The sequence below is a fragment of the Canis aureus genome, chromosome 3, assembly GCF_053574225.1.
Source record: "Canis aureus isolate CA01 chromosome 3, VMU_Caureus_v.1.0, whole genome shotgun sequence".
Lineage (NCBI taxonomy): Eukaryota > Metazoa > Chordata > Mammalia > Carnivora > Canidae > Canis > Canis aureus.
Window position 1 is genome coordinate 87927538 of NC_135613.1, and position 27508 is coordinate 87955045.

General features: G+C 65.1%; 1 protein-coding gene across 4 annotated transcripts in view; it reads right to left on the reverse strand.

The window, feature by feature from the left end:
• The window catches only part of IGSF9B (immunoglobulin superfamily member 9B), a 56602-nt gene that overhangs the window by 26885 nt on the left and 2209 nt on the right, over positions 1-27508 (reverse strand). For 3 of the 4 annotated variants that reach the window (XR_013377168.1, XR_013377167.1, XM_077894228.1), the window contains exons 2-14: positions 19051-19248; positions 16116-16262; positions 10403-10554; positions 10081-10198; positions 8868-9009; positions 8498-8643; positions 5977-6119; positions 5588-5728; positions 5395-5511; positions 4929-5079; positions 3780-3903; positions 1356-1531; positions 238-464 (exon numbers count right to left, since the gene is read on the reverse strand). Coding sequence is in view for 2 of the 4 variants with exons in the window: in XM_077894228.1 (XP_077750354.1) it covers positions 238-464; positions 1356-1531; positions 3780-3903; positions 4929-5079; positions 5395-5511; positions 5588-5728; positions 5977-6119; positions 8498-8643; positions 8868-9009; positions 10081-10198; positions 10403-10554; positions 16116-16262; positions 19051-19248 (1982 nt within the window). In the remaining 2 variants the exon portion in view is untranslated. The remainder of the gene's footprint in view (positions 1-237; positions 465-1355; positions 1532-3779; positions 3904-4928; positions 5080-5394; positions 5512-5587; positions 5729-5976; positions 6120-8497; positions 8644-8867; positions 9010-10080; positions 10199-10402; positions 10555-16115; positions 16263-19050; positions 19249-27508) is intronic. The other variant, XM_077894229.1, reaches the window with a different exon arrangement.

The window sequence follows — 27508 nt, forward strand, 5'->3', positions numbered from 1 at the left end:
GGCTCCTCACCTGCCCCGCGCGGCCCCAGCTCACGTCCGTGTGTGGGAAAAGCCCTCAAGGCAATAGAAGTCTCTGTGGCCACACAATGGCCCTGAGCCTGTGGGGCCTGAGGATCCCAGACCTCGGCAGCAGATCAGAGAGCGTGGGGGGCAGCACACCTGCCTTGGTCACTGGAAGCTTTTGGTGTCTCCAGGCTCACGTCACTTTCGGAATTTGGGAAAAGCCGGGCCCCTCACCTGCGACAAATCCTTGGCAAAGAAGTCTCCCTCGGTGCCCGGGATGGCACTGTCCAGCGTCTCCCAGTGCTCCCCGACGCGGTACTCCATGATGTAGCGGTCGATGGGGAAGCTGTGGTTGGCAGGGGGCAGCCAGGACAGGAGCACGCCCTGCTGGGTCCGGTTGGCTGTGAGGCACCTCGGTGGGGTAACCAGCACCAGGGGTTCTGGAGTTGTGACAGGGAATGCTGCAGCGGGGGGAGACAGAGGGTACGTGGCGGCGCCTGCAGGGTCAGGCGCCCCACCTCCCTGCACGCCGCCGGGCCACGGCCCCACAGCGAGGGCCACACGCCCACGCGGGGGTTGTTTCAGAGACGAGGCTTGCACAGCAAGAGCCCTCGACACCCATGGAAGCGGCCCCATGATCCACGCACACAGACGAGAGAACGCAGCTCCTCGGAAGGACGGGGGAGGGGGCGGATAAAAAAACACACCAACAAACAGGAAGGGGGGGAAGGCGGAGAACTTGAATGTTTGAATGTGATCCTCTAAACAGCGCGGCATCTTTATGAGGACACCGAGCATCGCATCCCGCGACCTCCTCTAAGGAGGCCGGGGCCCCCGTCCCAGGGCTCGCCGCCCGCCCTCAGCCGCCCTCTCGGCCCCGGGAGGGAACCAAGGGCCAGGGAGGAAGGCTGCAGAGCGGGGCCGAGCGTCCCATCAGAGCCACAGGCCCTGGAGGCAGCAGAGGCCCCGGGGCGGGCAGGAGGGGCGCCCCCGTTCGCGCGGCATGGACGGAGCCCCGAGGCCCACGGAGAACCAGGAGTCGACGGCAAGAACCGGCCACACGCCCGCCAGCAAGTGAGGCCAAGGCCAGAGGAAGGAATCGGGGAGGGCAGACGGGGGAGCGCCTCCGAGCCTGCCCTGCGAAGCCACGGGACGCTGCAAAGCCCCGGCCTGGCGAGGAAGGACAAATGCCAAGCCTCTTCCCGACAGGAATCCGGCCCCGAGCGCTGCGACGGGGGACAAGGCATCCGGGCTGGGGCAAGCCCCGCACAACGGCACAGAGCACGCGGTCGGCAGCGCCCCACCCGGCCCCCTCGGGAAGCCCTCGCGGCCGTGCAGCCTGCGGCCCTCACCTAAAGTGTTCACAGTGACCACCTCACTGAAGGCGCTCGTTCCCAGCTTGTTCTGGGCCAGGACGCTGAACTGGTAGGCCGTCTCGGGCTCCAGCGCGTCCACCAGCAGCCAGCTGGGTCCCGGCGGCACGGGCAAAGACAGCCAGTCGTGCGGCCCAAACTGCGCCCGCTTCATCCTGGCCGAAAGGAAGAGAGAGGATCGGGGACGAGGGGGTGGGGTGGGTCACACTGGAGACACAGGCGCGCGTGCAAGGTCCTCCAGGAGGCGGCGGCGGACACACCTGGCCTCCCGGGGCGTCGGCACGGAGACGGGTGCCGACCAAGGCGGGGTGACCTACCCAACGTGGCCGTGCCGGTCCCAGAACGCAGGTCGCCAGCCACGGCCGGTACCGCCGCTACGAACGGGACCCTTAGGTATACGTGGCGCTCAAGGCCCAGGTCGAAGTAGCAAGTGCATCTGGGGACAGCGTCGCCCCGAGCACCACCCTGAGAGTGGCTCTGCCTCGGGAGGGTCCGGGCTCCGGGAGCAAGGCAGGGGCCATCGTGGGACAGCGAGCGGCAGCGACCCAGGGGAAGAACCACCCCCCCGTCCCCCGGGGCAGCCCACGCTGGGGCGTCAGGGAAGCCAGACGGCTCCCCGGCCCCCCGAGCAGGTTTGAGTCATCTGAGGAAGCCGAGGGCGTGTGATGAAAATAAGCAGGGGTTTCCCCACGGTGAGCAGGAGGATCCTTCAGGCTTTAAGGGTTAGAACTCACCATGGGGGGGGGTCCCCAGCACGGAGACGCCCTGGGGCGAGGGTGAGGCCTTGCTGCAGGCCTTGCTGTGGACCGCCCGCCCCACCCGGCTCAGCCGCGGCCTGTGTGCAGGTGCAGTGCCCCGGCCTCGCCACGGGGAGGAGACATCACCCCGCGAGACCCGGCCCCAGCCAGCCTCATCCCCGAGCCGCCGCCTGGTGGACGCCCCCCGCCCCCCGCAGGCTCCCCCCACAAGGAAGGGCTCACCACCCTGGACGCTGAGGCAGCAGAAAGCACAGCCGAGAAAGGAAGCTAGTGCCAAACGTCTGAGTCAGTCCCGGGAGTCAGAGCCACTCAGCGAGGGGGGGAGGCGACCTCCCCCACTTCACAACCGCCCGGCCCCCCCATGCCCGCCCCCGGCACCAAAGCAAGTGAGCGGAGTGTAACAGAGCGGTGCAGATGAGCAGCAGCGTGGAGCAGGACCACAAGCAGTGAGGGAAACCCCGTCTACGCCCACACCTGCCACTTGGCTGTCCCCAGACACGGCTCGGCCCGGCCAAACACCCTGCCCTGGACACTCAGCCACCTGGCCTCACGGCGATGCTTGCAGGGCCACCTGCGGGGGTGTGCCCCCCCGCCCCCGCCCCCTGCCTCAGGAGGAGCAGAGGTAAAGGTGGGAGGATGTTCTGGCTGCAACTCGCAGAGCCCCCCACACTCCCCCCGGAGGCCCAGGGAGCCCGCCCATCCAGAGCTCGGGCCCCTGGGAAGCTCGGGGCACGGGCCCCATGTTTGATGGTGGGAGACGGGGCAGCTCCCCGGCTGTCGAGAAGTGCATCGAGGGCCCTCCCTGAACGTCCCTGAGTTGCCCTCTGCAGGGGTGTCTCCTCCCTCCCAGGCTCCGGGTGAGCCTGACTACGCGTGCACCCCCAGATGAGGCAGGTCTGAAAGGAGGACCCACCCTCCTGCTCGGCGGTGTCCCACGCTGCGGGGGCCGGTCCCCGGCTCAGGACAGGGAGGGAATTCCGTGGGGATCGGGAAGGAGCTCAGCTACAGGTCCCCCTCTCCACCCCTGCGGTGCCCCCCGACCTCAGCCTGATGTGTGCATCTCTGAGATTCCCTAACCTACCCCCGAGGTTCGGGCAAAGATCTCCCATCGCCACATCTGGCCAACTGAGCAGGAGAGACATAAACACAGATAGAGACACAGGGTCCTGGAGGAAAGGAGATGCTGAAGACCAGGCCGGAAGGCAAGCACCACTTCCAACGGGTTCCTGGAACCCCTGGGGAAGCCACGGCATAACAGTTAGAGTCCACGCCTCCTGCCGGGCTGTTGCACAACGCCCTTGAAGATCCCCGGAGTCTCCTCCAGACTCCAGAGGGCAGAGGAACCTCAAAGGAGCATGATCCAAGGACACAAAAGGGGGCCGGGAGATAAGCTGGGGAAGGAGCAGCAGAGGCCGGTGGTCACGTCGGGCCACAAGCTAAGCTGGCGTCCCAAACCTTCCAGGCCGGAAGGCAGAGAGGGCCCGGAGTCCCCAAGAGCTAGTCACCGCGTCCACGCACCTCGCGGCCGGGAGGCCTAGCAGGCCAAGAACCGTCTCCTCCTCCTAGCGTCTACCCCCCGGGGGCTGCCTGAAGTCGGGGGTCGGGGAGGGAGAAGCAGAGAGCAAAGCATGCGGGGGTGACTCACAGAGGTCCGTACCAAACTGAGAATGTCTGCTCGAATCCTCCATCATAGCCTGGCTCCCAGGACACGTTGGCAGTTGTCATGGAGACCTGGACCCGGACACTGCCCGGGGCATGGGGGCTGGTGCCTGGAGACCAAGCGGAGTCCTCTCAGACCAAAACGAGCTGGGCCCAGCGAGCCGGGCCGCAGCGGCACCGCGTGGTGGCGAGGGCAGTGCCCAAGGGGGCGCTCGGGGCCCTCGGGGACCCCGGAGGAGCCGACGCCCGCGCAGCAGGGCTGCGGCAGGAAACCCGCCCCGTGCCTCCCGGAGCACTCGGCCTGAGCGAAGGGAACCTGGAGCCTGCGTCACCCCGGGCCGAAGTCCTGGGCTCCCCCCGAGCACACACTCTCCCCGGAGCTCACAGGCAAAGCCAGAAAGCCCCCGACCCGCCAGGTCCTCCGGCCCCACGAGAGCCACATGCCACCCGACCGCCGGCGTGACAGGCCGCGCAACACGACTGTTAAGAGCTTCCCGCCTGTGCGTCCTGAGCCCGCGCTGCCCGGCGGTGCGATGCCCGCGAGGTGTGCGACCCACGCCAGGCCCGGGCCCAACGGGGTGCACCGGGCTATCCGCTCTCGCCTCGGGTTATAGGGGACGGGCACCACCGGGTACAGGGCCTGAGACTGCGGCAACGCCTGCCACCTTGGCCTCGGTTGGCGCCACCGCCTCTCCACCCACGGGCGGCTACGTGGGGACGCGGCAGCACCAGGAACCTCCACGCTGGGCCCTCCCGAGACCCCTCCCGGGCTCTGGACACAGACCCCCAGCAGCTGCTCCTGCCTACGCACATGCCTCGGTCTGCCTGGGGGTGTTGCTGGGGGCATCTCGCCCGAGGAAGATCCCCCAGGACAGGCCCCCTGGCCCCTTCCCTCGGGCAGCGTCTAGAGGGCTAGGGCTGCACGTGGCAGGCTCCCAGTTCCGAGGCGGGCCGATTCAGGAGAGACGCCCAGAGCAGGCAACCGTGCGCAGCACCCAGAGCAGGTGACTGTGCGCAGCACCCAGAGCGGGCAGACTGTGCGCAGCACCCAGAGCAGGCAACTGTGCACAGCACCCAGAGTGGGCAACCGTGTGCAGCACCCAGACCGCAGCCCTCCTGCCCGCAGCCCCCGTACCGATGACGGTCAGGTGGGTACTGGCAGTGATGCTGGTGACCACGTTGGTGGCGATGCACTCCCACTCCCCGTGGTCCTCCTTACTCAGGGCTCGAAACTGGAGGCTCCCGCTGGGCAGGGCGTTGTGCTTGCTTCTGCTGGGCTTCCCTACCTTGGCCAACAAGGGGGCAGGAGGAAGGCAGGGCAGGGCGCCAGGGGAGGAGCCAGGTCAGCAGGGAGGAAGAGAAGCCACCCACACATCAGAGGCCGGAGGAGCGAGGGGCACCCCAAGTCTCAGCCCGCCCCTGCTGCCCCTCCCGCAGGGGGCCCACCCCACTCCTCTGCACCCCACCTTCTCCCAGCAGAGCTGCTACCAGGCCCCGCAACCTGCTCCTCCCGTCCCCCCACCAAGCCCCGTCCCCTCCTCTCCCCCTCACTGCCCCCCCCACCGCCGCCCCACTTCCCAGGCTCCAGAACCCGGGGGTACCTTTCTCCACGTGATGACGGGGAAGGGGTCCCCGGCAGCAGCACAGGGAATGAGCAGCTCCCGGCCAGCCTCCTGCCGATATTCCCAGCCTGGTAGCACCGTAAAATACGGGGGGTCCTAGGGAGGACACGGCCACCTGGTGACGCCCAGCGCTCGGGGCGCCCGCTCCACAGCCACTCAGCCCCAGACTCACCTTCAGGACAAGCCGTGCGGGAGCAGACTGGCCCATGGTCCCCAGGGTGTTGTAAGGCACACAGGTGTAAGTGCCAAGGGCCTCCTCTGTGGCCTCCTCAATCCGAATGGAGCCATCCTCCATCAGGGTCCAGCCCAGGTTCTGCCCAAGCAGACAGCACAGCGGGGAGCCAGTGTCAGGGCAGGGGTTCCGGCCGGCCGGGGAGGCAGAGCAGCAGCCAGCCTGGGCCAGGGACTCAGGCCCCGCAGACCACCCCCCCCAAGCAGCTTTGCACCCCCAGAGGTGGGGTGGGGAGTGCAGGAGCCCAGGCAGGGAACCGGACCCTCGGGGGCAGCCTCGGCCATCGGGAGGCGCGCGGCGCTGGGACCCCACGGGCATCCCTCTAGCACCTTCTCGACCTGCAGCGGGCGGCCATCCTTGTTCCACTTGACCACGGTGGCCGGCGGCTCTGCGTCCACAGGGCAGCGGATGTAGCCGTGAATTCCCACGGGCACGTAGATGACAGGGGGCATGTTGAGGACGCGGGCTGGGTCTGCAGGGCGACAATGTGGGGTGAGATACGAGGGCACGAGGATGTGCAGGAGCGAGGATCCCAGGCAGCGGCCGGGGCCCCGCGCACCCCGGCCCAGGGGCCACACAGACAGCGGGCCTCCCGGGGCCTGCCACCCCCGACCCCCACCCCCACCCCTTCCCCCGTCCAGTTAGCACCACGTGTGTCCCCAGTGCTCCCAACGGGGCCAGGTGCCGGCCACCACGAGGGACAAGACGGACGCCCCAGGGGCCGTGCAGGCTGCCCGCCGCCAGCGTCCCCCACGAGTCCTGTTTCCAGTCGGGAGGCCCCGGAGCTTGCCCCAGCCAGACGCTCCTCCGATGCTCCTGGCACAGCAAGGGCTCCCGAGGCTCCTCCCCCGGACCTCAAACTCCAAGTGGACATTTGACCGCACCCCCCAGCAGCAGCTCCTCGACCCGGGCTCGGGGTCCTCTGACCTCTCTGACCTCTCTGACCTCTCCGTCCACGCCCTAAGCCCAAGAGGAGCGTCACCCTAGGCACAGGTGCTGCGAGGCGGGACCAGTGGCGCTTCTTTTCTCTCCTCTCCACGGTGCTCGCTGTCCAACCCCCCCAGCCTCAGTTTCCCCTCCGTGCGGTTGGGATGCAGAATCGACCTCGGCGGCCACGGATGAAAAGTCCCCGGGAGAAGAGCGTGCGGCGCTTCCTGTGATGTGGGTGACTCATCACCTTTCGACTCTTCCCCCAACGTCCCCCGAGGGCTACCAGGGAGAAAGATCCAGAACTTCCCGTGAGGCGGCGAGGATGAATGAGCACTCGGAGCTCTTCAGAGAACAGCATTACATAAATACCAGGCCGAGGTGTATATTTAGACACAGCTTCCTACTTTTGCATGTAGGGGTTTTTTTTTCCTCCAAGATCTTCAAAAGGTTTATGAATGGGAAATCCTCTGAACAACCACTTTTTAGCAGAAATGAAGATCCTTGTCTCACCCACCTGAAAACCTCACCCCGCCCCCCATCCCGGATTCTCTTTGGAGGCAAGAAGGAGGTAAAAAGGGACACGCGGGAGCAGGAGATGGCACCGGGGGGACACGGGGAGGCACGGGGAGGGCACGGCAGCCCATGGCTTCCCCCACGGGGCTTCCTCCCGCCTGGACTCGTCTTCCTCCGGAGGCCGCCCCTCGGGTCTCTGCTCCTGCAGGTGGGCCCGTCCCTTCCCAGGCCCCTTCACAAAGGCCCAGCCCAGTGCAGGGCACCGGCGAAGTCGCATGTAAACCGTGTTCCTGACTGCAGGTCTGGGCGGGACCAACCCGACGTCCCAGTCACGTCACATTGCTTCTTCGGCCTCAGGGTCCTCGATGCCCGGGGACTCGGGACATCGCGCGCCGAGAGCCTGCCCGCTGCTGACGACGGCAACGGCAGGGGCGGCACGGGGACACCTTGGCCCGCGCGGCCAGAATCGCTGCATGGACACCGACACGGCGACCGTGTGCGGTGAGCGGCGGAGCAGGGCTTGCAGGCCGGCCCGGCCCCGACGCCGCGGCGCCCACTCGCGGGACAGTCACCGGCCAGCCGTGCAGAGGCCTCGGGAGACCCGCCCCGCGGCCCGGGGTCTCCGCTGTGGCACTCGCTCACAGCTCGGTGCTGGCCCGGCTGTCCCGCGTCCCGCACCGGCCCTCGCGCGATGGGGAGCCTGTTGCCCCCAGTCACAGCGACAGGGCCATCCGCAAACCAAAGGAAGTCATTAATCCTCGTCGCTCGTCCTCCTCTCTCCATCTCACCACCACTTGCCAGGGGGTGGGAAGGCACGGACGATGCTGACGGATTCAAGATGAGCAACTGAATTATTGTGCTTTTGCACAAAAGCCCTCGGCTGTGCTGGCGTGAGGGGCGGCCCATCCATTTGGATCCCTGGCAGCTCCGGAGAAGAGCGAGTGGAGAGCCAAGGGCGAGCCGGGTGTCGGCGGCCCCCGGGCCCAGTCGCCCCAGGAGACGGTCTGCCCCCTCCTCCCCAAACGCCCGTCCGCGGCAGGGGACGCGCAGGGCTGGCGGGAAGCCTAAGCCAACACCACGTGCACCTGCCCTCCCTCGCACACCTGAGGGGAGAAGCGCCAGAGAGCATCTCGCTCACAGTCCGGGGGGAGGGTGGGCCAGTCGCCGGCGCAGGCACGACCGCTCGGGTCTGCCCATCCCGGAGCCCCCACGGAGCCCAGCTCACAGGGCATCCTTGGTCCGGCCAGAGCTACCCTCCCTTGGCCCAGCAGCCCAGGCCTCGGTCTCCCCCTGCATCCCGTCAGGCCTCCGCCCCACCCCTCCAGTGACCCTCGCTCTCGAGGGTGCCCACAGGGCCGGCCTCTTCAGGAACCCCACCACGTGTGGCCGCCGCCCGTCCCTACTCACACTGCACGGTTAGGTACGCCGAGGCAGAGGGGGAGCGCCCCAGGCTGTTGCTGGGGACGCAGGTGTACTTCCCGGCATCCTCAGGCTTCACCCGGAAGATGATCAGGGTCCCGTCGATCAAGATCCGCACTCTCAACTTCAGGTCGCTGCGAACACACAAGGAGACAAGCAGGGGCGGGTCGGCACGGAGGGGAGAGGATCCCCCCTGAGCCAGCGGGGCCAGGCGGCGGGCGGGGGGGGGGGGGGGAGGGCCGGCCACCCCACTGCAGGCTCCCCGTGCCCCAGGGCCGCTGTGGCCGCCCTGCTCAGAGGCCCCGCCCCTGGGAGGCCGGGTGGCTGGGGACCCCACAGGGCAGGGCAGCTCGCTCACTTCTGGAAGTAGACGTTCTCATCCTGCCAGTACCAGGTGTAGGTGAGGTTGCCGGGGTACGCCTCTGCCCGGCAGGTGAGCAGCGCATCCTGGGAGATGTTGACCGTGATGTTCTCAGGAGGCGAAACGATGAACGGAGGCCCTGGTGAGGGGGGACGGACAGGAAACAAACGGGACCTTACGTGGTGCAGGAGGGGAGAGCGACAGCTCTGAGGCCTCCCAGCGGGGCCTGCGGGGCCTCAGGACGGGGTGTCCGGACCCCGGGGAGGGAGCTGTCGTGGAGATGCCCCCCTAGCGGTCGCCAGGGCTTAGGTTCTCAGTCTCCTGACAGACCCGACAGATGCAAAGGTCCTGGGGCAGGGTCACGACATGCCCCCCCACCCCCTCTCCGCAGCCAGCTGCAGGCCCCTGCCTGGGAACACCTGCACCCCTGCCAGGCACGTGGCCTCCATAAAACCCGGGCTCCCAGACCGGCCATCCGACCCCCCACGCCTCGGCCTGCCCTCCAGAACCCGAGCGGGGGACTCGCAGGAGGGCAAAGGCCACTCCTCTCAGTACTGAGCAAGGATCTGGCCTCTGAAGCAGTGAAGACGCTGGTGCCGCTTAGCAGCCGGAGGTCAGGGGGGCAGATGGGGGGAGAGGCAGGGGCAAGCAGAGTCAAGATGGGGGGAGACCCCAGGCCTCCTGGCGCTGGCCGCGTCCTGAGGGGGCGGCTCTCCTGGCAGCAGAGGGACCTGGGTGGCACTGCCGGTTGGGGGAGACAGAGAGGACCCGGCCCCGGCAGCCCTGGCGGCCCAGCCAGCCTCCCCAGCGCCCGAATCCACCTCCTGGGGGGCACACGGCGACGCCCCGGGGCTGACCGTGCAGACCCCAGCTCTGCCCACACCCTTGGTACTGTCCAAACACCTGGGGTCTGTCTAGATTTACGGACGCCATCACCCATGGGTGGGAGCCTGAGGGACGCCCCCTCCCCCGGGAAGAGCGAGGCACAGCAGGACACTATGTGGACAGATGGGGAAACCCAAAACCCACCCGACACGGTGCCACCTGCCGCGAACTGCACGACAGTCAGGGGGAGCCCGCCCCGGTCCCCACGGGCTGCCCACTCTCCAGCCACCCCAGCTGCGCCCTGGGGAAACCCCGGTGCACCTCAGATGGGCCGGGAGGCCCTGCAAAAGGTCTGGGGCACGGAGAGGAGAGAAAGCGCTCTCACCTTGGACAAGCAGGTGGGTGGTGTGGACGGCCTCCCCCTGGATGCTATATGCACGACAGGTGTAGGCACCTCTGTCCTCTCTGCTGACCGACGTCACCGTCAGGCTGCCATCACTCACCTGGGGCCAAGGGGAGACGGAGCTCAGTACCCCCCATGGGGCCCTAGCGACGCCAGTCCCAGGTGGGCATGGAGCACTGGGGGCACACGGAGCCAGGCACCTCCTGCCCCTCTCCCTCCAAGCACACAGGTCACGGGAAGTGGGAGGCCGCCGTGGAGGGAGGGCGGGGGCGAAGGAAGGGTGAGCCAGGAGGACCACGCTTACCTGGTATTTCCCACTAGCACCTAGGAGTGTCCCCTCCTTGAGCCAGGTGACAATGGGCTTGGGGTTCCCAAAAGCTGTGCAGGTCATGGTCACACTGCCACCCTCCTTGGCCTCGATGTACTGGGGGGGTGTTTCCGTGAAGGTGGGAGGGGCTGCAGAGAGACGCAGGGTGGCGCTAGCCCGGCACCGCGCCGTGTGCCCACGTGAGCCTCACGAGGTGCTGGGGCACGCGGAGGAACGGGGACACAGGCTAGCCCCGTGCCCGGGAGTCTTACACGGGGAGGCAAGACCCAAAGTCTAAAGTGCGCCTGGCGGGGTGCACATCGCTGACCTTCACCGGGCCTACTGGGCTGATGCGCAGCCCCCAGGGGTTTGCTGAGCCTCTGTGCCCCGCACGGACAGGAGCTCTCGCGCAGCCTGCGCACACCAGCTCCGTCCTTCCTGGTCCTCCCCCCACCCCCCTGACATGCCCACAGCCCCCCCCACCCCCACCCCCCGCCAGGCCCCACTTCCACGGCACCTGCTATCTGAGCTCCCCCTGGGCCCACAGCGACCACTGGCCTGGCTGCTGCGGGGGATCCCGCGAGCATCCTGCACGCTCCTCCCTTCCCGCTCCTCCCTTCCCAGCATCCTCCCAACATCCAGCAGAAAGAGGGGCCCCATCTGCAGGCGACTCCTTTCTGAGCGCTCTCCGGAGTTTGCACCTGGTCCCCCCACCTCCACCTGCGCGGACTGGAGCTTAGACCAAATTTCCACCTGGTTCGGATACGCACCCGCAGCCGTCACAGCCTCAGCTCGTCGGTGCGAGCTGCCTGGAGAGTCAACCGGGTCCACGTCCCCTGTGGACCAGCAGGAGGCCCCACCGGGGACCCCAGCCCTGGGGCCCAGGCCAGGCGGGGGCGGCACGAGTGCAGCTCGTCTTGAGGCCAAGCCCCAGTTAAAGTGCTCGCCCCACTGGTGGGGTAGCCGGCACGTTACTCCCGGCCCCCCAGGGCTCTACCTACATGGGGCCCTCCAGGATCGAGGGAGGAATAAGAGACAAAGTGTGTGAAAGGCATCTCCCCACATCAGCAGGCGTGGAAGGTTGGCTCTCCCGCCATCACTCTCACAGCACCACCTCCCCGGACACCTGAGACCTCCGGGACGCTCAGGCACTGTGGCCTCTCCAGAGAACCAGCCGGAGTGCCTGAGACTGGGTCCCGCCGCCCCTCACTCGCCCACCCGTCCGCTACCGCGTACCCCCTTCCCTGCGCGCCAGCCCACTGGCCATCCTGGTCTTCCTACCGCAGGGCCTTGGCCTCTGCTGTCCTGTCTGTACCCAGACCTCGCTCCTCTGGTTCAGGCAAATCTTTGCTAGAATGCCATCTCTGCCTTACGTGCGTGACCCAGCTTCCGGCATTCTCCACCCCCTTGGACTCCTTAATTCTCCTTAAAGCCACGATCACGGACTGTCCCTGAGAACAAAGAGCTTTTCTGTCCATCTCACTGCACGCCCAGCTTCCAGCACAGTTCCTGGCACATAAGAGAGCACGCGGCAAATGCGTGTTGAAGGGACGGATGGACGAAGCGTACACGCAGACACACACCTACCTACAGACCACGCACGTTCAAACCCATAAAACCTCCCAGGGGCCAGACCGTGACAAGACCACTTTCTTCAGTCACTTCCAGCGCCCCTGGCTCAGCGTGGGCACGCGGGGGCACACGGGGGCAGGCGGGGGCTCCAGGGCTCGGGGGCTCCGGGGCTCGGGGGCGGGCGTGGATACTGAGTGAATCAAGCATCCTTCATCCCGCACAAAACTCACACAACGGTTGCCCTTCAAGTGCATCAATCCTCATCCAACGTCTAATCTAATAAAAATGATGGCAAACAGCCTTCCCGATCCTGACAAAGGGATTCGGGAATCTCAGCTCCCTGAGATTCAGCTCCCAGGCCTCTCCTCCTGCCCTGGAACGTGTGCATCTCCAACAGAGCCCCTCTTGCCAAGCCTGCCCCTCGAAATACGGGTAATACAGCCACAGCCTCTATTACCTCCGGTGTCAAGCTTAAAAGAAAAGACAATAAATTAAATTACGTCCTGAAGTGACAAATTAATTACTAATTACATAATTACTTTATTATTTAGGTGCTAATCAGGAAAGTACTTTGAACAATCTCGAGTTTTCAGGAAAATAATGGTTTGACTCTCGATTATTTACAGAATTAGGTGTTAGCGTGCCAGCTGCATTTCCAGGCTTAATTCTTTTTTTGCAAGTGCCCTATAATTAATAGTGCAGGTTAGAAATAGGCTGGCCTTTCCTCCAAGTAATTCACCAACCTAAAGCAAGACTTGGCTTGGGCTTTTGGGGTATTTTCTATGTGATAAAGGCATAATTGGGTTTGTTTCCACCCAACTGGTCTTCGGGAAAACACAGACGGAGAATGAGACCATTTGTAATTCTAATTTCTCATGGGCCTTTCATTTTCCAGAGGTGATCTCCGTCAGAAAATGCCTGACACTGAGCATTCTGGTTTGGAAGCAACAGCGTGTGGGCAGTACAGGCTCTCTCCGCCCATAAAGGAAATATTCGCCCTCAGAACTCGGGGTGGAGGAGGGGGATGAAGGGAGAGAGCTCTCACCTCGAAGGGTGCGTGTTGTGTTCTCCCCGTTTGGGAGCTGGGCTCCTGGTAAGGGAAGGCGTCCCAGGGTGAGCGGGCCCTGGTCCTGGCGCCTGCGGCAGAGGGCGCCACGTCCTTAGCCTTTCAGCCCACACCTCCCTGGGAACAGCCTGGCCGCCTTCCCGGAGTACCGACTCCCTTCCTCTGGGCTTCCAGGCACGCTGATCCCTTAGCCTGGAACGCCCCCCTGCACCTGCCAGCCCTGAGCTGGGTAAGTCCTGCTCCCCAGTCCGGTCTCCGCAAGGGCCCCCTCACGGAAGCTCTCCCTCCCGTTTCCCCAAGGCCCTGCGGCAACTGTGCGCGGCCTTCCGGGTCTGGGTTCCGCCCACCCCACTGCTGTATCCCCACAGCCTGCCACAGGAGAAACACTCAAGGGGTGCGTGTGTGTGCATCTATGCATGGGCGTGTATGTGCATGTGAGTGTGTGTGTGCAAATGCATGTGCATCTGCATGGCCGTGTGTACGTGTGCATCTGTGCGTGGGCGTATGTGTGCACGTGTGCATATGTGTGGCATGTGGGCACACATGTGAGCGCGTGGGCATGTGCGTGTGTGCACGTGTGCATCTGTGTGTGGGTGCGCACACGTGTGGATATATGCATGGGCGTGTGCACACATGTGTGAGATGTGTGAGCACATGTGCGTGTGTATGTGTGCATCCGAGTGTGCGCGTGGGTGTGCGTGCACGTGTGAGCACATGTGCATTGTGTACGTGTGCATCTGTGTGTGCACATGGGTGTGTGCACTCCTGTATGAGCACATGTGCATGTGTGTATGTGTGCATCTGTGCATGGGTGTGTGTGCACGTGTGTGCGTGCGAGTGTGCATGTGTCTGCATGAACGTGTGTGTACGCACATGTGTGTACGTGTCCATCTGTGCTTGGGTGTGTGCATGGGCCTGCATATGTGTGTACATGCAAGTGTGCATGTGCACGTGGGTGTGTGTGCACATGCATGTGCATCTGTGCATGGGCATGTGTGTGCGCATGTGCACGCATGTGTGCATATGTGGCACGGGTATGTGCGCACGTGCATGTGTGTGCGCGTGCATCTGTGCGTGGGCGTGTGTGCATTACTTCATTTCATTATGAGACAAAGATCACTGCAGCCCCGTGTCCAGGCCCAGGTGTGCGGGTCACTCACGCCAACCCCAAAAGCCAGGATCCAGGTTGCACCCCACGGCGTAAGTACCGGCGGCACGAGCACCCTCACGCTACCGCAGGCCTCTGCACGGTCCAGGCTGAGGACCTGCCTGTGCGACGGCCTCCTGGCCTCGATGTGCTCCTCTGAGGTCCTCGCTTCCCTGTCCCCAGGAGGAGGAGGGCCAGCGTCGGCCCCACAGGCAACTCGCGGCCCAGACGCGGCGCAAGACGGTCCCGTCCTCCCGCCGCCTCTGCAGACGGCCGCCTGCCATCACCCGGCTCTCACTCCGTGCCCTGGACGCAACCTTCTCGGGTCCCGGCCCACGCTCGTCCCCCCGGAGCAATCAGGAATCCTCCAAGAACCGACTTCCGCGCGGGGGGAACCCAGGCGGGCCGGGAACACGACGCGCAACTTCCAGCTAAATTCTACTTCCCGGGCATGGGAGTGCCTCCCCGCCACGGCCGCGACCCGGTGGCTGACCAGGTGGCTGAGGACGCTGCGGGGACGGGACACAGGCAAGGGAAAGGGCGTGGAGATCCAGCCCAGCGCGGGAGGGGCGCGAGAGCCTCGGGATTCGACGTGGGGCCTCTTGGCGCGGCGTTCAGTCAGTGAAGCTTTTAGCAACAGATTTACCTTCCTAATTATGTTTTGCTTGGGCTAATATTAAGATGAGTTTTCATTCTCGGCACACACAACAGCTGGCATCAAAAGGAGGTGACTCAAACGCTTGCTGTGTGGTGGGGACAGCGCACCAAAGACTTAAAATAAGCCTCCGATCAGTCGCTGGCGCCGGACAGGAGCCAAGTGCACCCCGTGGACCGGGCAGCCCAGATCAGCCCTGGGCCTCCGGTGCCCGGCCACGTCCCGTCCTCCCGGGCCCCCGAGAGGCTGCCCCGCCCGGGAACACGGCCCGAGCCCACGCGCCAGGGCACACGGGGCCACCCCTCGGGGCAGACCGACACGGCGAGAAGCTTCCGGGCCAGGAGCGACAGCAATCTCCCTCCCACCCACGGCGCCGACAGTCACAGACACCAAACCCAGAAGGACCCAAGCTGTGTGTGGCACATCCACAGCACACATGCCACTTCTCCAGATTTCTCTGCACGGTTCCAGCTTCTCCTGGCTCCTCCGGAGTATCTCCGCCCAAGGGAGGACTCCCAGGGACACGCAAGACTCCCCACGTGGAGACACGCAAGGGCCCAGCACCTGCTGGGGTCACAGCCTCAGACCCAGGCCCCCGCCCACCCCCACCCACAGCAGGGCCAGGCTCGGGGCCAGGCCGCCAGTGCCCCCGCAGAGCACTTTGCTGCCTTTGTCCAAACACTCAAAAAGCATCGTCAACACAGCGGATCCGCTTCGTGGGCGCCGTCAACGCCGGGCGCCGGCAAGCTGGGGACGCTCCGCAGGATTCCTAGTTTCCTAGACGGCAAACCCGGGACGAGCAGGGACCGCGTCCGGGCTGCGTCACCCTCGTTCCCCCAGCACCTCGTGCACGCTAGCGCACAGCAGACGCTCACCGCGTGTCGCTCACGTGAACATACTGAACAAGGAACCAAAATAGTAACCTGGGAAGGAACCCTGTCGTGTTGGGACCCCAGGAATGCCACTAGCGTGGGAAGGCACCCCTGGGCTGGCACGGTCTCCCCGAGCCGCATCCCCCGCTCGCTCCAAGGACGCCCACCCACAGCAAGCCCATCCTGTGCCCGGGGAGCTGCCCATCCTGTGCACCCCACGGGCCCCAGAGGCCCCAGGAGACCCCCGAGGGGGCAGGCAGTGGGAGCTGCTGACCAGGGCCCAGCCCCGCCGACTCGTCTCCGCAGCAGGGACAGAAGAGTCGGGAAAAGGCCTCCCCTGACCGCGCCCCCTGCCCCGGCCCCGGCCCGCGTGGCCCCAGGAAGCGGCCCGGACGCACCGTTGATGGTGAGGTGGACCCAGCTGCCGTTGTGGAAGGTGTCATACTGCTGGTCCAGCATGAGCACTTTGCACTCGTACCAGCCCTGGTCCTCAGAGCGAACCTGCTCCAGCCGCAGGGAGGCTTTATCGTGAAGGCTGGCCCGGCCTGCAGGACAGGGACAGGGACAGGGACAGGGACAGGGACAGGGACAGGGACAGGGACAGGACGGGCCGTCACGGTGCCGCCAGCAGACCCCCAGGGAGTGGCTGGCACCCCCCGGTGGCAGGGGGCACAGGAGACGGCGTCCTGCCTCCTTGCCTCCCCCTGACGGCCTGGTTCCTCACCCCATCCTCCTCCCTCACCCTGTCCTGGTCCCTCACCCCATCCTGGTCCTCCCTCCCCCCCTTCCTCCTCCCTCACCCTGTCCTGGTCCCTCACCCCATCCTGGTCTCTCACCCCAAACCTCCTCCCTCACTGCGTCTTCCTCCCTCACCCCGTCCTGGGCCCTCACCCCGTCCTGGTCCCTCACCCCAACCTCCTCCCTCACTCCGTCTTCCTCCCTCACCCCGTCCTGGGCCCTCACCCCGTCCTGGTCCTTCACCCCAACCTCTTCCCTCACCCCGTCCTGGGTCCTCACCCCATCCTGGTCCTTCACCCCAACCTCCTCCCTCACTCCGTCTTCCTCCCTCACCCCATCCTGGGCCCTCACCCCGTCCTGGTCCTTCACCCCAACCTCCTCCCTCACTGCGTCTTCCTCCCTCACCCCATCCTGGGCCCTCACCCCGTCCTGGTCCTTCACCTCAACCTCCTCCCTCACCCCGTCCTGGGCCCTCACCCCATCCTCTGCCCTCCACCCTGTCCCCCGCCCTCCACTCGTCCTCGTCCTTCACCCTGTATTCGTCCTTCACCCTGTATTCGGGCCTCCCCGGCCTCCGCCCTCACCCCGCCCATCTCAACACTGACAATCCACTCAAAAACCAGAGTCAAAACCAACCACGGCCAGAGCGAGACAGAGACAGAGAGCGGAGAGCGCGCGGTGGGCCTCGAGGGAGGACGGGGTAAAGGGAAGTAGATGTAGAAGCAAGGCCCTGCCATCTCCCTGCCTTCCTTTAGCATCCCAGCACTCCCAGCACTCGTGCGCACACACACACACACACCTCTCCTGCTCACACACACTCACACTTACGCACGCTCACAGCTCACACTCACACGCTCTCACAGGCTCACAACACTCTCACACTCAGGCACACATGCTCACACATACACACTTGCACACCTCATGCTCACTCAGACACACGCTCACACTCACACCTCATGGTCACACTCAGGCTCACGTGCACACACACGCACTCACACATATCCAGCACTTGCACACACACTCAACACTCATGCTCTCACACGCTCACACTTACATATGCTCACAACCTAGCACTCATGCACACACATGCTCACACACATGCTCCCACTCACTCACACTCACACACTGATGCTCACACACACATGCTCTCACACTGCTCACTCACGTGCACAGCACTCACACACACTCATGCTCACAACATTCGCATGCTCACACTCATGCTCACACTCACAGTCATGCTCACACTCACATTCACACACTAATGGTCACACACATGCTCAGGACACACACGTGCTCTCACACTGCTCAATCATGTGCACAACATTCACACTCACACACTCATGCTCCCACTCACACTCATGCTCACATGCTCACACGCTGATGCTCACACACACGCTCACGACACACATGCTCCCACACCACTCACTCTCACTCACACACACGCTCACACATTCACACGCTCACACACTCATGCTCACACCCACATACAGTCAGGTTCACGTGCTCAGGCTCAAGCCCTGTGCTCTCCTCGCCAGCAGACTGGCACGCAGACGCTGGCAGTGACTCCCGGAGAGGCCCCCGCTGGCAGGAAGAGCCCGAGCAAGACACCCCGGGACAGGACAGGGCAGGACAGGAGGCGGGTGCAGAGGGGCCAGAGGGCGGGTGCGCCGCCGCCAGGGATGCGGGATGGGGCGTCCGGCCTGAGGGCATGAGGGCTCACGCCAAGGGAGGGAGAGCAAAGTGTCAGCCACGGGGCCGCCTGGCCCAGGGCACAGGGCTGTGCCTCGGCCCCTCCTGCGCACAGCTGCCCTGCAGCCTGGCACGTGTTCCCGCTGTCCTCTCCCACTGTCCCGCTGTCCTGCACTCCCGCTCTCCGCTCTCCCGCTCTCCTGCTCTCCCACTGTCCTGCTCTCCCGCTGTCCTACTATACCGCGCTCCCGCTGTCCCGCTGTCTGCTCTCCCAACTCTCCCGCTGTCCCACTGTCCTGCTCTCCCGTTCTCCACTGTCCTGCTGTCCCATTCTCCCGCTGTCCTGCTCTCCACTGTCCCGCTCTCCGCTGTCCCTATCCCGCTCTCCCACTGTCCTATTCTCTCGCTGACCCGCTCTCCACTGTCCCGCTTTCTCACTGTCCCGCTGTCCAGCTGTCCCTCTGTCCTGCTCTCCCGCTGTCCCTCTGTTCTGCTCTCCCGCTGTCCCGCGCTCCTGCTGTCCCTCTGTCCCGCTCTCCCGCTGTCCCTCTGTCCCACTGACCTGCATGCTGCGCGCTCCCACCACAGCCCTGGTGAAGCCTCCCCTCCAGCCAAACCCCCCCCCCCCCCCCCCCCCCCGGTCTGCGGCCCCTCCTCCCTCAACTCCCACTTAATGAAAACCTACTGAAGCCCAAAGGAGGGCATGGAAGAGGCAGGGACTACGGGGAACAGGTAACACACCAGTCGGGAAATGATGAGCGGCCACAGAGAGGAAGGCTGGAGGAGCCTCGACCGCAGCGCGACGGTGACCGCGACCATGACCATGACCGCAACTGTGACCACGACCACAAGGGCAGGCAGGCCGTGGCTGAGCCAGGAGCGGGCGTACAGCAGCCCAGCCCTTACCTGCATACTCAGGATCCACGTGGGGTGGGTAGTAGCCAAACTTGATGAAGATAGGGATGGGCACCCCAAACTTGAACCACTCCACGACATAGGGCGGGGGCTGGCCCGTCACGGGGTGAATCACGTCGCATCGCAGGACGACACCCTCGCCAGCTCTCGCGGTCACAAACTCAGGTTCCTCTCGCAGGCCGTGGGCAGCTGCGGGTGGCACAGGGAGTGCACAAGGGAGGTGGGCGGAAGTCCCGCTCCAGCAGCCCCCCGCCATGTCCCAGGCCCTCTAGCCCCCACCCCTACCCACGGCCCCAGGCCGCCCCCTTAAGAGCTCCGTCACCCCCCAGAGGGTCCCGGTGCCCCCGAACCCTCTCACCCCCCTCTGTTCACACCTCCGGGGCCCTGGAGCCCCGGGCACCCATGAACCTGAGATGGAGTGGAAGGAGGGAGGAAGAGGAAGAAGCGGCTCCATCCAGTCGTGCAAGCCAAATCCTCCCTCCGCAGTCCCGAGGAGCACAGCCATGACCATGTCCCCCCCCACCCCCCAGGCCCCGACAGTTCTCAGGACTCTAGCTACTGAGGAAGTGGAGGGGCCGCAGGCTGGGCCGCAGGGGATAGATACTGCCGCAAGGGGTAGATACTCGATGCCTCCCTGCGCAGGAGGCTTCCCACCAGAGCCTGGTAGGAGCCGCAGAGCCAGCCTCCTCCCACGCCCCACCCCCAGCTCAGCCCGAGGAGGTTCGCAGCACAAAACACGAGTACTCCACCCAGGAGCGGGAATCCCGAGCCAGCCGTCTCAGGCTGCTGTGGCAACCCCGAGGGAAAAGCCCAAAAGCCCGCAGGCCTGACCAGCCTCTCCGGGCCCCTCCTCCCTTGCCCCACTGGCACCTGCTGCGGAGAGGGGCGCAGGCTCGGCCTCCAGCCCTCCAACTGCTGAGCCCAGCATCCCCAGCAGGCAGGCAGGATGCTGGGGACGGCGCGGGGACGCTGGGACTGCTGCGCCTGCCCGCTCAGGGGAGATCATCCCACCTCTGGCAGATGACCAAACACACAGCTGGCAAGGGTGCGTCCCCCACCCTGCAGCAGGAGGCAGAGTGGAGGACCCAGCCCCGGCCTGAGCTGGAGGACACAGAGGACAGGTCAGCTCAGGCGCGGCTCCTCCTGCCTGGCGGCCCCTGGCAACCACACCTGAGCCCCCACAGGAGGCGTGCCACCCCCACTTCAGCCCAAAACTGCTCCCTCCCACACGAGGACTCCGTGCTCACAAAGTCACCTTGTCCAGCTGGCTTCCCAGGGAAAGGGACGGCCCTGGAGAGGCTCTCGGGCCCCCTCCCCACACTACCCACCGCTGCTGGGCCTAGGCCTCGGCTCACCCCTCGGCTCGCCTCCCCCCAGCCCGGCTCCGGGCAGCACCACGGACAGCAGCTGCGCCGCTGGGGCGCCAAGCCCAGAGCCCAGGGCCTCCAGCGGGGGAAGGGCTCCGTCCCTCCGTGCCTCCGTCCCTCCGTCCCTCCATCCCTCCGTGCCTCTGTGCCTCCGTGCCTCCGTCCGGCCGCCCATCTGTTGTGGGGCCTCTGCACTGACTCTTACTGCATCTCTGACCCCCGTGTGTCCCTGTCTCCAGTCGTCTCTGGCTTTCCTTCATGTCTCTGTGTCTCTGGTCCTGCTGTGCGTCTGTCTCTCTGACTCTTCCCAGGTCCCTCTCTCCCTGCTCCTTCTCCGGGTCTCTCTGTGCTGCTCTGTCTCTCTTCAGGTCTCTGGTCTCTGTCTTTTCCTCTTAGCTCCCACCCTGTGTGAATTCTTCTATACTGGTCTGTCTTTCTCGTTTTCATGTCTCTATCAGTGTGTGGGGTGTGTGTGTGTGTGTGTTGTGTTGGGGGAAATATGTGGATTTCCTGTCCCTCTGCACCGGGGAGGGATTTGCCTGCTTTTCTGTGGAGGGACCTCCGTGTGCTTGGGTTGCTATGTTTGCATCCCGCTCCGCGGCTGCCTACATGTTGTCTGTTCATCTCTGTGTCTCTCCTTCTCTCCCTTCCCATCCCCTCTCCCTCTCCTCCCGAAGTTGCGGAAGGAGGAGGAGGCAAGCTCTTCTAGAAGCTGATTGGCTACTGGTGACATCACTGTTTTCTAGAGAAAGAGCTAAGATCACAGAGTATTTTTGGAGCAGAGCACAGTGTTGCACTCACCTGCCTAAGCCCAGCAGGTTTCCCAACTCCCCCACCCCCAACCTTGCTTCAGGCTAGGTTTGAATTCCAGCCCCTCGGGGAAAGCAAGGAGAAGGCTCAGCTGCTGCAGGCCCCTCCCCCACAACCCCAGGGGCACCCAGAAGGGGACAGAGCCTGCCTCCCCGCCTCTAGGAGCACAAAGGCTGATCCTGGACCCAGAAGGACAGGGCAGACGGCAGGCACCAGGAGCCAGCAGGGGGAGCCATGTGTGTGTGCACGGGGGAGTGTATGTGTGTGCATAATGCATATGTGAGCTCTTGGCAAAACCACACGGGTGAGTGTGTGCCTGGGGGGATGTGAGTGTGCCTGTGAATACGGGACTGTGTGTTGCATGGACTTTCCAGGAGGTGAAAAAGGAAAGACAGGAGCCTCAGGAAGAGGAAGGAGTTATCCAGGGCCTGGGTACCGGGCATGGGGGACAGAGGCTGACCATGGAAGGGGGCCCCTGCCCAGGGCTCGGGCCCTACAGCTGAAGACAGGAGGCAGAGGGGCTGACGGTTGCCCCCTTTAGCGGTGAAGCTGGGGTCTGCAGCTCGGTATAGCTCCCCAGCTACAGGGGATTGAGGGCCGGGGGGGGGGGGGGGGGGGGGGAGCGGGGGGCAATGCCAGGAGGTGGGTGGGCGCGGAAGTGGGTTCCCACAGTACAATCAATGCCTGCCTCATCCTCACTGCAGAGCAATGAGGCGGCCTCTCACACCTCCCGCAGCACCGCCAGGCTCCGGGTTTCCATCCCCTCCCCAGCTGGCCGGAGGCTCAGGATGCAGCACCCACCCAAGGCCGACCCTAGACCTGCCCCCAAGCCAGTCAGCCCCACCGGCATCTCTGCAGAAGGACCCCTTCCGGCCTGGACGGGCAGGGGCAGAGGGGAAGGGCCAAGAGGAGCATCCCAAGGATTCTAAGGAAAGCAAAAGGAGAGAGAGTTTCCCAAGAAGAAAGCGGAGGGGTGGGAGCCCTGTCCCAGCCTCTGCACTCCGTCCAACGCTCCTGGTTTGCTGAGCCCTAAAATATTTATCAGCTTCCTCAACTCGTCAACACACAGCACTCTCACTCAACACCTACAAGCACTCCTTCCTGAGCCCGATCCTTTCCGAGCCAAAGCATGTCTAATAAACACTTTCCCCAGAAAAGCTCCAACAAGGAAAAAAAAGTAAACAAGCTGGCAGCAAAAAGGGAAGAGGGGTTTGATGGAGGAGAGAGATGAGCTGTAACCCAGGAGGACACCAACCCGAACCCAAGAGTGAAAGGGACTCAAGAAACCAGGAGAGAGAGGCAGGGACGCAGGCAGAGCCCAGCCCAGGGCAGGACACAGGACTCCGAGCACAGGGGACACAGAGACACGGGCTTCACGGACCCGGAACCAGGAGGGGAGAGAGTGGAGGCAATTCCTCAGGAAGCAAGTGGGCTTCTTCCCAGCAGGGCTGCCTGCAGCAACTGAGAGCAGGAAGGTGGGGGGGGAGAGGGGGAGGGGAGAGGATGGGAAGGAGGGAGGGGAAGGGGGGAGGGGATGGGAAGGGGGAGGGGAGTGGATGGGAAGGGAGAAGGGAGAAGGAGGGAAGGGGAAGGAGGGGGGGGAGGAGGAGAGGGGATGGGAAGGGGGAGGGGAAGGAAGGGAAGGGAGAGGGGAAGGAGAGGGGATGGGAAGGGGGAGGGGGAAAGGGAAGGGAGGGGAGGGGAAGGAAGGGAAGGGAGAGGGGAAGGAGAGGGGATGGGACGGGGAGGGGGAAGGGAGGGGAAGGGAGGGGAGAGGGGAAGGAGGAGAGGGGGATGGGAAGGGGGAGAGGAGGAGGGGAGGAGGGAAGGAGGAGAGGGGGGAAGGAGCAGAGGGGGAGAGGGGATGGGAAGCAGCAGAGGAAAGGGGGAGGGGATGGGAAAGGGGAGGGGAGAGGGGGGAGGGGATGGGAAGAGGAAGGGGGAGGAAGGACCTAGAGCGACTGGGTGAGGAGGGGCTACAAGGGGGGGGGCCAGGCCCCTTTCCCAGCAGACAGCCTGGGCAGCCAGGAGAGGAGGCTGTGGCGCTGAGGGAGCAGGAGAGGCCAGGGCCGGTCTGGGAGGAGGCAGGAAACTGCGGACCAAGCGCAACAAGCCTGCCCCTTGGGGCTCTGCCCGGGAAGCAGCAGGAGAGCAGAGGGGACCAGGTGGCCCCTGTGGTCTGGCTGACCTTCTGGGGCGCCCCGAGGGGACCAATCCCCTGTCTACACAAGTGGTGCCCGGTGGGCGGCCAGGCCCAGGCTGCTTGGATCCAGGTGCATGGAGCCTGGCCCTGCAGGTCCTGCCCCAGGGTGGGCTCCTGCCCAGTGGCTGGCGGAAGAGGAGCACCCGCGCACCCCAGGAGCTCTAGGAGGGCCGGGCAGCGTCTGCGCCAGCCACCTCGCGTCCTGAGTACCCAGCGCACGGGCAGGCCCTGGGCCAGGCCACAAACGTCCCCCGATGTCCAGATGCCCACCTGAGCAAAACGCAATGGGCTCGTTTTCACTAAGGAGCAACCTGGGACTCACTCGGGGGGACACCCCCCTGCCGAGCCCAGGCCCAGGCCCCAAGGCTTCTCCCCGCGGCACCCCACACCCTCCCCGGCCAAGGGGTGGTCCCTCCCCACACCCTGTGGCTCAGGGCCCGTGGCCACACAGAAGACAGGGTGGGCCTGGCAGAAGGCAGCTGCTGGCCTCGACAGGCCTGGGCTCAGCGTCACTCTGCAGGTAGCAGCCCTGGCGAGGGGGGAGCACGAGCGGAGGGGCCACCAGCCCCATCATCCTCCAGTACAAGGTCCTCCCGAAGCCTCCTGTTCCTGATCCTCCTCCTCCTCCTCTTCTTCCTCGTCCCCCCCCCCCTCCTCTGGGCACCAGACTCCCAAACCACAGGCCTGTTGTCTAATAATACCAGCGACAGCCACCGCCACCTCCATCTGCCAGCCTAAAAATAATCCCTGCTGAGTCCAAAAAAGGCACAGCCCCAATAGTCCCCCAATCACTCCTCCCCAACAAGCCAGGAGGCTCCAGGAGATTCCAGGGAGCCTCCCACACCAGCACACACCCAGAGGGGTGGCCTGAGGAAGCAGGGGCAGGCGCCCCACGGCCCAGAGCAGGGACCACTGCAGAGCGGAGGTGACAGGAGGCAGGTGGGCTGGAGGTCGGGGCCACCCTTCTGCCTCCAGCAAGGCCCCAGCCAGGCGGGCTCCTGTCCTCTGCCCCTGCCCCGCCCCCGCTCCCTCTCAGGGTGCTGGCTCCCAGCCCCCACCCCACAGGGCTCCGGGACCGAGGGCAGGGCAGGACCGAGGGCGCCTCCCCTGGGGCTGCCCCCCACCCACCCCGGGCTGGGCCCGCTCCCCCCCGCGGGCCCCGCAGCCCGCGAGGCCGCAGCCCCGCCATTAGCAACCTTAATTTGCTCTCGGCTAGATTGTATTTCCAAGAGCCTTTTCCCCAGGAGCCCCTGGCAGGAAGCAGTGGTAATTCAACCTCGCTCCTGCAGGGGCTCCTCGAGGAACGGCACGGCCACGCCCTGCCCCGCACCCCGCAGCACCCCGCAAGCCCTGCATGCACCACAGGAGGCCTGCACCCCGCATACACACCCCGCAAGCCCCGCACACGCCCTGGGAGGCCTGCGCCCCCCACACACCCCGCATACACCCCGCAAGCCCCGCACACGCCCCGCACGCGCCCCAGGAAGCCTGCGCCCCGCACACGCCGGCCAGCCCCGCGGCCAAGCGCACGCGTGTACCCCAGGGCCCGCAGGCAGGCAGGTGAGGGCCCCGGGGCTCCTGGGGAAGACAAGATGGGCCTGTGGGCACCGAAGCCCGTGCTTACTCCCCGAGAAGCCCAGCACCCCGGGGCTGAAGCCAGAGAATGAGGACAGAGGCTCACATCCCAGAGCCCGCGTGCAGGTGCGGCCCGAGCTCCCCGTGGCCGCCTGTGACCCGGACAGGTTAGGGCACGGGGGAGGCCATGTCGGCTGAGGGCACTGGCTCAGTCCCCCTCCTCCCTGGCCCAGTCCCCCCTCCTCCCAGGAGGACCCCTAGGCTGTGGGCGCCTCCCTCCTCGCTTTTGGCTTTGGCCCGCATGGAACTGCTGTCCAGAGCCCTGATGGAGGCCCTTCTCTGCTCACCAGTCTCCTGCTTATTCACGCAAGAGAGAACAGAAAAGCAGGAAGATTCCTAGGAAAAATAGGTCAGCTGCCTCGGGCAGCCCGCGCTGGCCCCACGGGCAGGGCCCCTGGGCGGCCAGGCCACAGCTGCCTGTGTGCCCCGGGAGCCGTGGCCCTGTCCCCAGGGCCCAGCCCCTGCTCTACCGGGGCCCCCGCTGGAGCTCCTGGGCCCCTGGAGCTCGGGGTCTGGCCCCCCAGTGCCGGCTAGGCCCCCATTCAGTCTTTCTCTCTGGGACCTCAGGCATCTTTTAATCCAGCCCTTGGGCTGAGCCTGCAACTTGGAAAACTTCTGGGCTGCCTCGACTCAGGTGCAGAGCAGGGGTGAGGAGAGTGAGGTGTCTGCTCCAAGTGTAGTCACACTGCCACCCACAGCACCCGGAGGGGAGGGGAGGGCCTCCCCACATGGAGCCTCCCCTCCCCGTCCCGCTGCCCCCTACACATGTGCATGCAGACACAGTGCATGCACACGCAAGCACAGGCATGTATACACACGTGTGCAAACACACATGCCTCTACAGGCATGTGCACACAACCGCAGACGGCTCACACCAATTACAGCTCTTCTCATAATTCAGATCCACTCTTCGTCAAGTAGGCAGCAGACAGAGGGAAACTGCCCCCTGAGACCCAGGCCCCAGCCGAAGAAGGTCACAGGAAGTGTGAGGGAGGAGGCTTCCGAGAGGAGAAGTGTGTTAAATCTCAGGCCTAGCCCCCTTTGGGACCTAGCTCCCCACCCCCACCCCAGCACAGGAAGGCTGGGGGAGAAGCCAGCAGCCTGCAGGCCCAAGACGGACAGGGCCGGGGAGAGGAGAGAGGGAGAGAGCCGCACCCTGGCCGGGCGGGCCGGGCGGGCCGCGGGAGGAGAGGCGCGGGAGGAGAGGCGGGCCTCAGGAGAGCAGAGCAGGAGCCAGGAGGGAGGGAGGAGGGAGATGCTGAGCTTCGGCGCCGCCCAGCTGCGCAGCCTCTGCTCCTCGGGTAACCAGACCTCCGCTTTCCGCCTCCGAGCCATAAACACGAAACCCTCGGGCTCTGGGACCTGCCCACTCCAAGTCTGGCACACGTTGGGCCTCAGGCCAGGAGCTGGAAGCGGAGTCTTCCCACTGCCCCTGGGCCGTGCCCTTTCCAACACATCCCGTCCTCAGCTTCTGCCGGGGTGCAGGCTGCCAGACACACCCCTGCCTCTGGCGCGTGTGCGGGGGACGCAAGCGTGAGCGCGCACGGACCGCTTGGCCGGACGGCTTGGCCACTTGCCGAGCAGAGTCCTTCTTTGCGGAGGGACTGCCCGTGGGGTCGTGCTAGAGCCTCCTGGTCGCCATCTCCTCCCTCCCACCTTCATCAGCAAAGGGAAGAAGGGAGAGTCAAGGCCAGGCAGGTAGAGGTACCCTACCCGGAGGATGGGAGTCAGAACCCCCGTGGGTGTGGGGCCGCTGTAGCAGGGGCAGGGGTAACACAACCGCAGCATCTGGATGGACAGGAGGCGGCGGCCTTGGGAATAAGACCTCGAAGGCAGGTCCACAGTCACCCAGGCATGGCCCAGGGTCCCGTCCCCCCCGCCCCCCAGCTTGCTCAGCCTGGGATGCTGAGAGCCAGGCACCATCTCCCAGACGCCAGATACCTATGTTCTCCGTACCCTCTCCGACCTCTCCAGGGACCCTACTCACCATACACACACACACACACACACACACACACACACACGGTCTAAGGCAAAAGGGGAGCCCATCCCTAACTGTCCCAACCCACATTCCCTTTTACCCCTCTGTTGGAGCAGCCTCTGCTTCAGCCAAGCCCTAAAGGGGGCATCTCCAAGCCCCTGGCTCTCAGGAATCTCCCCAGAAGTCGCCTTTAAAGCCAGCCAGAGAGCAGCTGAGCTCTCACCCAGAGCCAGCGTGGAACAGTGGCTGGCATTTCCCGTGTGAGCAAAGGCCTGCCACACAGGCCCCCCTCCCCCCCACTCCAGAGGCTGCGTGCCTCCTGGGCTCCTGCATCCTTCCCACAAGCCTCTGGCCGCAGATACAACTCGCAGTTCTGCAGATCTTTCAAAGGATTTCCAAGCACGCCCTCGGCACACCTCCCTGGGATTCAGGGGAACAAGAGGTTCTCCTCAG